General features: G+C 33.7%; 1 protein-coding gene across 1 annotated transcript in view; it reads right to left on the bottom strand.

The window, feature by feature from the left end:
• Positions 1–1,498: 1,498 nt before the first annotated feature.
• LOC121419354 (nidogen-1-like) overlaps positions 1,499–12,637 on the bottom strand; it is a 42,798-nt gene continuing 31,659 nt past the window's right edge. The window contains exons 15-24 of the mRNA XM_041613778.1: positions 11,768–11,890; positions 10,611–10,727; positions 8,860–8,985; positions 7,776–8,003; positions 6,900–7,071; positions 6,398–6,555; positions 5,834–5,960; positions 4,773–4,885; positions 4,242–4,365; positions 1,499–3,388 (exon numbers count right to left, since the gene is read on the bottom strand). Of these exons, the coding sequence (XP_041469712.1) occupies positions 4,244–4,365; positions 4,773–4,885; positions 5,834–5,960; positions 6,398–6,555; positions 6,900–7,071; positions 7,776–8,003; positions 8,860–8,985; positions 10,611–10,727; positions 11,768–11,890 (1,286 nt within the window). The 3' untranslated portion in view covers positions 1,499–3,388; positions 4,242–4,243. The remainder of the gene's footprint in view (positions 3,389–4,241; positions 4,366–4,772; positions 4,886–5,833; positions 5,961–6,397; positions 6,556–6,899; positions 7,072–7,775; positions 8,004–8,859; positions 8,986–10,610; positions 10,728–11,767; positions 11,891–12,637) is intronic.

The following is a 12,637-nucleotide window of genomic DNA, read 5'->3' as shown; positions in this document are numbered from 1 at the left end:
GTTTAAACGTTTTCTCCCTGGTCACGAAATTCCCTCGTAATATTTCAAGGGGTGTCTTTGATATCAAAACGCCATCTTCTGCATGTTCTATTATTCCTTTTACGTTCAAAGTCTTTAAAAAATGCCTCAGGAGAGAGTATATCAATTACAAACCCATTTCCAGTTCTACTCCCCCCCCCCTCATCGTTCAATGCCCCCATAAAACTTTGAGTCTAGAACCGCGGCTGGGGAGCGGTGCTGAATCACCCCCAAGATTTTGCCAGGGGGTGCTGCGTGTATTATTTTCCATAGGCAGCACCCCCTGGAATTGTGGTAGGTGTGTCACAAGGGAGAAATGTACGGAAAATGACCAACATCTTGTGGTCAACCTTTTTATCTTTTTACTTTTGGGGGGTGTCAACATATTTGGCACCAAAACGACCTTAATTATGGAGTGAATTATTTTTTTTTTTTGCTAGTCAAATTTACATTTACTATTGGCAGAGCAAAAAAAAAGAGGAAAAAGGGAAAAGAAAGGAGAAAAAAGAGCAGGAAGACGAGTGAATAAATAAGGTTAGGGGAAGACTTAGAAAATAAAATTTGAAAATATTTCATGCCAATATAAATATATCAGTTAAATGCATATTTGTTGTTATAAAAGAATAAGCTATATCGACTGTTAGGGCTACCCTTTCAAAGAAACAAAACAAAAATCGATTTTGTACGGCTAATCATAAAATTATGGGTGAAAAAATTTTGGCCTCCACCTCCTCTTGGCGAAAGCTGGATCCGCCCCTGCATCATCCCTTTTTTTACCTAGATGTTTAGGTATGTATTTATGCATGAAAACATTATTAAAAACTGATAAAACACCCTCTTATATTATTCTTTCTCAGCTCTCTTCCATTGTTAGATTTCATTTTCTTTGCCATTCTCAGCCTGTGAGGATATCTTGATGGGGGGGGGGGGATCTGAAGATGAAGTTTCTTCTCAATCAAATTATAGTGGAATGGGGTTATACAAAGCCAAGGCTATACCTCTTTTGTACACTCTTCTCCTTTCCCTTTTCTTTCTTTATCCTTTTCTCCCAACTTTTGTCTTTTACTTAAAAAAAAAAATCATAGGACGAGTTACTCCTGCTCACACACACAAACCCAATTGTAGAAGCGCCAAGGTCTTTCAATCATAACTATCATTATTTCATTTCTCTCTGATCATAAAAACTAATATTATCAGAAGAAAGATTTGATTTGTAATGAAGTTTATCAAAATCTCTATAAAAATAACTTTATCTATTGATTATTACAATCATTATCATCACCATCATCACCAACATCATCATCATCATCATCATCATCATCATCATCATCATCACCACCACCACCATCGTCACCATCATCATCAGTTCATCACCATTATTATCTATAATTATTTGTTTCATGTCACCTGAAATACAAGAAAATATCAACAAGAACAAGTCCATCATATAAATAATCAACAAGAGTATCAACAAGAATGGTTTCAAATAGCACCTAAATGGATGTGTTCATTTTTATTGAGAAAGTTCTTATGAAATTGTTCACATAATCTAAGATACAAATGTAGTCTGCACAATGTGTTAATACTTTTTGGCATTGTGTGTGTTGGTCACAAATAACTATTGGAAAGAACAAGTGAAGCATCAATAATGATTTCAGGATTACAAATCCTTATTTGATATAACTGATAGAAAGAGTTCAAAATTGTTTTACTACATTGTTCTTTAGCCTGAACCAACTATTCATGTTACATCAAAGTTTTTGACTATGCCATTTAAGAGCAGTCAAATCTTTAGAAACATGGCAAATTGTGAAATATTGATATCATGGGTGTAAATACATGATGTCATATTCTTTTAATGGGGGTATGACACAATAGTTCATCCCCCTATAGGTTTGTTGCTTGAATTTACACCAGTGATTTTTATAAAAAACTGAGAAAAAAAACAATGTAAAGTAAGTAACTGCAAATACAGGGTGAATACCATCAAAGTAAACAACTAAATGAATATAATAAATGCATTGTTTATATTTGAAACAGAGTGTATTATACATATATGAATCAACCCCACTTAAAAATCAATAAACATTATCTAAATTTGTGGCTATAAATAGAGACCTTATTAAAAATGTGAAAGACTTACAATTACACTACACAGAAGAAAGACCGGGATTTGAAAGATATTTCAATGCTGTTACAATTAGGTCATTATCAGTCTGTTGCATGAAATTTAAGAATAGCAAATCCCATTTACCAAAGACAATTTCTAGAAGAAGATTATAACAGTCCTCAGACTTTTATCGAAAGAATTTCACTTGCTACACATGATTTAAAGATACACAACTTTGCATACAGATTTTAAAAACTGTTTTATTTATATGGTAATATCATGATTGAAAGGCTGATTGACAAATAATTCTAAGAAAGTGAAAAGGTGATACGTATTTCAAAGCATTTATTGTCATTATCTACCCAACATTATTCCTTTTAATAAAATAATCATATACAAGATAATAATTTGTTGATTCTCACTGTTTTTTAATATTTCAATCACCATTACAATAAAAAGGACTAAAATCAAAATGAATGATAAAAATATAAGTACACAGCTCACATTATGTAGCACAGATAAAACAAAACTTCCATGTCCATAAGGTTAAAAATGGGTATCAATTTTTTAATAAAATACTGCATAAAATCAACAATCAGATCATTGTCGCATCTTAAAAAAAAGTTGCATAGTAACTGTCAAGTACTGCTTTGGAAAATGTCTTTCAAATGAGGTAAGCTTCTAAGATCAATTACTGGGGTGGTCTAACAGTGTTGAATACTGGTGATTGTGTTACATGAAGTAAGGCTGTAGGGATTAAATGGCAGCAAGTGAAAGTACTATCATTTTCTAAACCCAAGTCTTATGCTCTCAAAATAAACACCATCACTTAACACTGTACTTGTTATCAACCAGTATATTACTTCATTGCAATATATTTAAACAGGAAAATGAAAAGCTTCTCCAGTGCTTCACCAGCAGCATTTCAAGTGCAGGTAGGCTAGTTTACACAATAACTGAAGGAAGGCACCAATCATATAGAAGACTGAATTATACACAGTGGACATATATATGAGGATTAAATGAATGAAAAAATAGCCAATATACATTCAAGATACACAACAACAACTAACAATCTACACAGCTATTATACAAATTAACAGAAGTGCATTTCTCTTTGTTAAAGAGAAACCATTTCTAGGCACCATAAGTTGAAAGTGTATTTCCACAATGTTGGAGAATCTCTTGACTTCAATAGCGAATGAATATCAAATGACAGCTAGCTAACTGGAACATCCATGTAACAATCTACATTGAGATCTGGTATGTGAAAAAATAGTAAGAAAATAATAACGATAAATAAAACGGAAGAGTATTATATTTTCTTATATGAGAATATGAAGTTAGGTTTGAATCAAGTCTATATCTTTGCTTCGACATATTTTTTTTAATCATAAAGTATATGTTTCATCTTCTCATCAATAATCACACGTTAAGTGAAGAAAATAATAAATCATTTGTAATTTGAGTTTTGGATATATCAGAAAACCATGAACCAATGGATCATGAAATAGATTTTCAAGTATTCATTTTTTAATTCTCAGCTAGGAGGATATTGGAGTTCCTTGAAAAAAGACAGAGAGCAGATATGTACACAAAGAACCCAAGCAAACATGGACTTTAGACCTGTTATATTGATTGAGTCATCTATGAATAATAATCTGAAGTCTTCATAAATGACCTTGCCATATATGGACATTGAACGATGCTACAGAGGAGAGAAATGCTAAAAATACAGAGCACTGTGTGTCACAAAGTGGGAACAATGGGATTTCAATATCACAATATCAAATTGATCTAATATTTTACATGCATATTCATATCATGCACCATGCAGTTGGCCAATGTGGAATAACCCCCCCCCCCCAGAAGACCTGTCTACACCATTGTTTAACTGTACAATCAATGATATCGTCGATGCTCCAGGGTCAACGCGTCCTGTTTCTGTATCATTACATATTAGAGCAGAGACATCATGGTTTGTTTATAAAATATACAAAGCAATCCTTTATAACAAGTCACTGAACTTAGTTTTTTCCAAATGAGATGATTGTTCTGCCTGCGACGTGGTCATTTGAAAAAAAAAACAGCATTAGGGCAATGAATTACTTACATTTAGTTGCAAGGGATGTCATTTGGTGCGAGGGCATTAGGACAAACACACGTAGCCCTGGAATCAGGAGCTGGAAGACATAGGTTTCTGCATCCACCATTCTGATAGTTACATCGGTTGTTACCTAAACATCAAAATGAAAAAGAAAGCAAATGTCAAATTATCTTTTAATCAAACTTGGACTTAACAAACTTTTTATAACCTAATATCAAAATATTGATGAATCAAATATATGTTTCAATCAAAATGTACCAGCAGCTTGAATAACAACTTCTGAAAACATACTTGGCAATTTTACAATTAAAAACTGTATTACTTACTCACAAGATCTTGATATTTATATACATGATGTTTAGTTAAAGGACTGTCTCATAACCAATAAAGACATACCAATCACAAGTTTGCTGATTACACAAATACAAATTTAAATTTACATATTTACTAGTTCAGGCATTAAGGCATAAGGCAGTTTTGTACTTTGACTAATTTGCATGACATTGTTGATGCAATATAAATGATTTAAGCACTTACCAGCAGGGCACTGTGTAATAGCAGCAATACCATAAGGCTTTCCATTACCACCTCTGGGTAGAGCATGAGATTGGCTAACACCTCCATTTATGTTCACAGACTGGATGTTGTTGCTAGGAAAAAAGAGAATGGCTTCTATTGTAATAATGATGATGATGGCAAATATATTACAAATTATCTTGCTGTAGAAATTGTTATATTCTGCATACGAAGATTCTTGCTATAGGATCAATCAATGATCACTTACAGTGATGAACCTTTTTTTGTTTTGACCATCTTTTTCAGCCCATAGGGTCATAACCCGTTGTGAATTAGTTTTGAGTACGAGTGAAATAAAGAGGTAATTGCCACTCAATTTTTTTTTTTCTCGATCACCTGCAGTGATGATCGTGCAAGATCTAGATGGGCATGCACAGTGTTCATATACACTAGCAGTAAACCTTTGCACAAAATAAAATTGCATTACCCCTCGATTGTTTTGTTGTGACGTGAAGTCACAATAAATCTTGCTGGAGCAAGATCTAGGATGCCTGTGCACAGCTTACATACATGTACGCACTAGCATTAAAAGAAGCATAACCATCTTGATGGATTTTTTTTTCAAAGGAAACCTTGATTTAAAAAAAAAATCAAAATTCTTCTTACAGAGATTTATTGATATTTGTTTGTTCGTTTATAGTGGTTCTGGATGTGGAATATGAAGCACATAATCACCTCTTGATTTTAGGTGACGAGGCAAACTATCACTTTCTCTGCAAGCTGGATGTACTAGTTATCTCTCCTCATAAGTGATAATTTGCCCATCACCTTCACCAACGGTGATTATTTGCTTTACTAATAGTGAATACAACAAGAAATTCATTATGAATGCCATTTAATTTTCTTATAGAATGCATGTTACTAAAACATCAAATTGATAGAAAATGATTATAAAAGAAGGAAAATGGAGGGAGAGAAGAGGAATATAACGTAAGGACAAGGATAAAGATACAATGGGAGGAAATAAAGAGGCAATGGAGGGACAGAGGGAAAAGGAAGAAAAGCAGGATGATGGTACTTACTTCAGCCAATCTGTCCAATACAGATCATAACCCAATAAAGTAAGAGCAAAAGGATATTCGGCAGTGGAAGCCTGGTAACGTGAATCTGGATCTTTATTACGATTCATGCAAGAAACCGCTTGTTCACCTAAAAACAAAAATAAAATGTGGCTGAAATTTTCATATTCTGCTATACTTATTCATAAATTCATAGTTTTATTTATCCTTAACTTTTTGTATATCTTATTCATTTCTTAATCTATGTATTCATTTACTCCTATATCTATGTAATACTTAATTGATTCAATCAAGTAATAAGTGAGGACATTTAGAGAAATACTGAAATTGTCTCAATTGTATAGGTTCAGAACAAATACATAGCTAAATTTTTTTTCAACACTTTCACCAAATAATAATAATAACAAGAGGAACAATTTGAAAGTTTATTTTATGATTTTATTCCAATACCCTAAAACCTAATCAGGATAGCAAGCTCTAACTAGTGAATCTAGATATGTTTCTCTAACTCACATACAGATATTTAGACAAGATTATAAGAGAGAGATACATGACGAAAATTCTTACCAGCATCTGCCCAACAAAGCCTGTTTGAGATCAGATCAATAGTGAGACCATTTGGCATGACAATATCTGTATCCAAAAACACCTCTCGGTTGCTTCCATCTGTACTAGACACTTCAATACGTGGGTAGCTACGATCCCAGTCAGCCCAATACAAGTATCTGAATGAATGGGACAAATAAACAACAAATATCTCTATATCAATGAAGATCAATTGATACCATTGAAAAATTTTTAAAATAAGAGGCTGTGCATAAACATCATTAATTTGTAAACTATTAATAGAAAAGGAAATAACATTCTGAATATCATTATATCTGAAATGCTAAGTAATATCAGTTTTGATTTATTACAAATTTCCTCTTCAAGATTGAGATTTAGAAACACAATGGGATATGAGAGTAAACAGACATCTTCATGTATTCTAACATCACTTTAGTAACAAAAAGCATTATTATTCTTTATTTTACAAATCATACAAAGTTATGAACAAATAACTTCCTACCCTCCGACTGGATCCACAACAATAGATCTTGGATTGACAAGATCTGTATCAAATAGCACATGCCTATTGCGTCCATCAAGATTAGAGACCTCAATGCGATCAAATCCTGAGTCAGTCCAGTACATGTTACGACTAAGATGATCAATAGCTACACCTTCTGGGCTGCTCAGACCTGAGAAAGATGAGAATCAAGGCATAGGATATTACACCAGGTAGCATGGACAGGGGGCACAATAACCCCCCCCCTCACTATAAGTCTTGTGCTAACATGTACACAAAAAGCAGTCTAAACATTGTTTTAAAATCTTTTCTCTTTCGGGTCTTGTAAAACTTTTAAGAACAAACTTGTGACATCCGCACATTCAGTTCTCAAGTTAAGCATCATTTTGTAAGTATGTCAAACTAAAAACTGCAAAAACATGATTTCATATGCAAATCCAATTCAAACTTTGTTTCTAGCAAATATTCATAATTGTATCATTATTTTTTCATTTTTTACTTTTAATGATCATAATCAATTGATTTCATGTTATTTATGATTGAAATGGTCTGTAATAACACCGTTGAAAAAAATATATAAGATAGGTTTTAATGATCCTACTCTCTTTGGTTAAATTGCAAATTTGTACATTTTTTTGCATTTTAAATTGTTTAAATAGGGTATCTATAAATCTATAAATGGCTTTTAACTGATATAGAAAGGCTAACACTGAATAAAGCATTAGTAATACACCTATTTCTTTATGACTATCTCCTTTTCCTAAATGAATTTATCTCAAATTTACCATATCCTATTTAAGAGTTTTTGACTTACTGTACTTTTTAAATAACCATTTTTCTACCATACTAAAATCATTATTCTTAAAATAGACTTACTTGAATTGATAATGACACTGACATCCCTGCCATCAATGGATGCCCTCATGATAGTCCTACCACTGACATCAGTCCAATATACATGTTCATCAATGCAATCATAACCTATTCCAACCACTGTTTGACGGCTCTTCATATACACCTTGCTTCCTTGACTACCATCAAGAGGAAGGTTCATCACAGACATACCATATCCAAAAACTAGTGACCCTTCCACTTCAGGAAGAGCTGCAATGAATAAATTAATAAAAATATTCAAATATTGCCAAATAATATATGATGTGGCTATTCCTTGTACATAAACTTGCAACAGTCTGAATCAATTTCACTTTCAGGTATCATGATTTCACTGAAAACTTTCTATTTTCTTACCATGTAGTTTCCCTAAATAAAAGTTAAAAGTTATTAATTTCACTGTTTTATTTCTATTGTGTATTTACTGAATACCTAGCATCTCAGATATTTGGTATGTTCTTGACTAACAATATTTCTTGTCAAATCATGATCAAAACTGTGATATGAACAAATAAGTAGGCCTACAAATAAGTATACACAAATTTACTACTACTGGTAAACAAAGAAATCATTAATGCACCCGTATAAGCAATATAGAATAAAATAAACTCTTGTTCAGCACATATACAAGTGACGACAGGGAAATACTATAGAATAATTGAGTTTCAATTTGTATGGCTATTCCCTTTTACTTTTTAAAAACAACATTTCACTTGAACTATGATTATGACCAATTCAAGAAAAGCCAGTCATAATACTTACCTGACCAAATTACATAGTCATTATAGTCAAAAGTTCAAGTTTTCTTAAGAGCACTTTTTTTAGCGTGTTCTTGGTATTCTAGAATTCCAATCCTGTTATTCTTCATTTTCTTGTTAGATTTGACTAATGCACCATTTTATTGTATTTTGCTTTGTTAAAACATGTCTTTTTCCTCCCAGATTCCATGAAATTTGTCAATTTTTTTTGTATCACAGAAATAGTAGATGTATACGAAATTAATTGAAACATTACACCAGACGTTCATTCCCGCCTATCATGGCAAATAAAAAGTATTAAGATAGTTTACCTTGACATGTGTATCCATCTCCTTGATAGCCAGGATTACAGCGACACCTGTAGGAACCTCGTGTGTTCTGACACTGAGCATTTTCATCACAGGCAATCTCAGCTCCTTCCAAACACTCATTGACATCTACAGAAATTAAACAATACTACATTAACATCAAGATATTGTCATGAATATAATACATTGATATATCAAGTAGTAGTAGCAGGAATAGTAATACAGGTTTTAAATCGGAGATTGGCTGGAATCATCTTGCACTCAAAGAAATCATTCTCACTCACCAAAGGGGAATTATTTTGAGCAATTAATCATCTGTAAATGATATCTGGAAAAAAAAGTTTAGATGATGAGTGATGAACCAAGTAAGCAGATGAAAATAAGACAAGTGGAATGCCTCTGGCCGTCTCACCTACATCACACGATTCAAGATAGCAGCAGTGCTGACTTTGAAAACTACTATAACTCGCACAAGATGTTCAGTGATACTTGGTTACTCTTATTTCCACGTTTTATGAACTAGGCCAATACACTTTTACAGAGATAGGATGGTAATTCAACAGATACCCCCAAATCGGCCAAAGTTCATTGACCTCACATGACCTTTGACCTTGATCATGTGACCTGAAACTTGCACAGGATATTCAGTGATACTTGATTACTCTTATGTCCAAGTTTCAAAAGTCAGATCAATAAACTTGCAAAGTTATGATGGTAATTCAACAGATACCCCCATTATGGCCAAAGTTCATTGACCTTTGACCTTGGTCATGTGACCTAAAATGCGCACAGGATGTTCAGTGATACTTGATTACTCTTATGTCCAAGTTTTATGAACTAGACCAATATACTTTTAAAATTATGATGGTAATTCAACAAACACCCCCAATTCGGCCAAAGTTCATTGACCCTAAATGACCTTTGACCTTGATCATGTGACCTGAAACTTGCACAGGATGTTCAGTGATACTTGATTACTATTATGTCCAAGTTTCATGAATCAGATCCAAAAACTTTTAAAGTTTTGATTGTAATTCAACAGATACCCCCAAATCGGCCAAAGTTCATTGACCCTAAATGACCTTTGACCTTGGTCATGTGACGTGAAACTCATGCAGGATGTTTGGTGATACTTGATTAACCTTATGTCCAAGTTTAATGAACTAGGTCCATATATTTTCTCTAAGTTATGATGACATTTCAAAAACTTAACCTCGGGTTAAGATTTTGATGTTGATTCCCCCAACATGGTCTAAGTTCATTGACCCTAAATGACCTTTGACCTTGGTCATGTGACATGAAACTCTCATAGGATATTCAGTAATACTCGATTAATCTTATGGCCAAGTTTCATGAACTAGGTCCATATACTTTCTAAGTTATGATGACATTTCAAAAACTTAACCTTAGGTTAAGATTTGATGTTGATGCCGCCGCCGCCGCCGCCGTCGGAAAAGCGGCGCCTATAGTCTCACTCTGCTATGCAGGTGAGACAAAAAGTATGGGTTGATTTTTTCAATTGAAAGATGGTTAAGATTTCATGTTGACGATGTTATCGTCGCCGCCGTCAGAAAAGCCGTGCCTATAAGCCACGCTCTGCTATGCAAGCGAGACAAAAAGGAATGAATAACTAGATATGCAGAATACATGAATAATGAATAACAATATGTAATCTAGAATGGAATCAATTTATTCATCTAACTTATTTGTGATGACATGTTATTGGTAAACTTCATCTGAAGAAAGATTCTCACCAGTACAAGTGATGCCATCACCATTGTATCCTCCATTACAGATACATCTATAGCCCCGTCCCTCAGGATAACAACTAGCATCAGTGCTACAATCTTCACATACATTCACCAGCTGGTCTGTTATCAAACAAAGAATACAAAATGGTCAAATACATGCATCAAACCAACATTTCAGAATTTACCATGAAAAATGCTATAAAAGATAATTCTCAATTACATTTAAATCTTGATGATTCACCCCCCCCCCCCTTCCTAAAAAAGGGGAATGAGTTTAAACAATATTAGTGGAGAAGGGGCCCGGGGGGCCACTTCCATTCACGAGTGGATACCATGCGCGACCATGGGGTCTCGAAAAGCACCCTAAACACGTAATTTCCATATTCTGAAAATGCACCCCTTAACAAGTATTGGCGTGTGAAACCCAACCCTTAACAAGTATTGGACACAAAACGATACTCTTGGCAAATATTCCCTGAAATGAACCCCTAAACAAGTACGGGAATGTTTTATCATGTTTATTGTTAGGGGTCCTTCGGTCGTCGGTTTTACCTTATTTGGTTTAGTACAACCGAACCTTCTACACCTCGCGCAAATCGGATTCTAAACACGAAGTGTTGGGGCAAAAATGACATCCTTTATAAAACATTTTAATTTTGTTTTATCATCACCGCAAATTCGACCCTAAACACGTAATTTTCCTAGCGAAATAGATACCCTTTTTACACAATTTTTGTGTTTTTGACACCCTTATCACGTTACGTACGTAACGTGCCCTGTCGTGAAAAAGACATCCTTTTTACGTGTTTTTTGGGTCGCGCATGGTATCCACTCGTCAATGTAAGTGGCCCCCCCGGGAGAAGGGGACACACATACATCCTTTTCTTTATACTATCATCATCCCCTAAATTCCATGTTTCCATGAAGTTTTATCCTCAATCCTCTAAACATTGCACAGATGAAACACTATACTCACAGCTAGATTACTTAACATATAAAATCAATGTTAAACTCTGCCATTAATGGCTAGAATGGTCAAGAGCCAATCACAAACAAGGCTTTCTTGGTAGTTGTTAAATGGCAAAGTTATCATTAATTAAGCAAAAGTATGCTGGTCACATGGGAAAAAAAATAATGGTGAATAAATCAAGGAGACTTACCTGCTAGCTCACAGATATATCCATCTCCCTCATAACCAGATTGACAAGAGCATGAATATCCTCCCGGTGCAGGAAAGCAGTCAGCATTGGGATGACATCGATTGTTCACACAAGGATTCTCTTCTACGTTTTAAGACATATCAAAACAATACCAGTTATACCACAGGTAAACATAAATATGAATTCAATTTCTAGGTGACACCACAGAAGAAACATAAATACAAAACCAAATGGACAATGATTATGATAAAAGCAGCTTTTATAACAAAAGAGAATGTTGAGATTCTTCAAACTTGTGAGCATTTCATGAAACAATTAGTCATAGATAATCACTGAAAACTGTTATAATCTACTGAAATCCTTGCATCTGATTCGCTCAGAACAAATCAAACAGTAAGAATCATTGAACTCTTTGCTTTATGAAACACTCCCCTGATCTTTTGAATTGATGACAACTTATAAATCGATCAATCTAAATTTATTGTTAATAATATGCCACGATGGTATACATGGTGTGCACCAATCATGGGTTAACAATAATTGTCATTCTTTTATCCCAGATGTAATAAATCATCATTTGTCCCATTTTCACAGGGTTATTTTGAAAAGAAATATCAAGAAAATTATTAAAAATTGTAATTACAATATACATCTGCATACACATACTTTAATGTAGATAGCCAATATTTCAAACATAATGTTACAAATCATCACAATCTAGGGCAAAATCACATTTGATGATTTAATGCCAAAATTTCAAGACAAAAATGAAATAAATATTAAATATTTAATGAAAAATTAACTAATATGACTTTAATCATTTGAAATTGACATGAATAAAAAAAAAGGCATTTTGCTCACTTGGGAGAA

Source organism: Lytechinus variegatus, chromosome 7 (assembly GCF_018143015.1).
Source record: "Lytechinus variegatus isolate NC3 chromosome 7, Lvar_3.0, whole genome shotgun sequence".
NCBI lineage: Eukaryota > Metazoa > Echinodermata > Echinoidea > Temnopleuroida > Toxopneustidae > Lytechinus > Lytechinus variegatus.
Note: the sequence above shows the minus strand (reverse complement) of the source record. Positions and strands in the feature narration are given on the sequence as shown.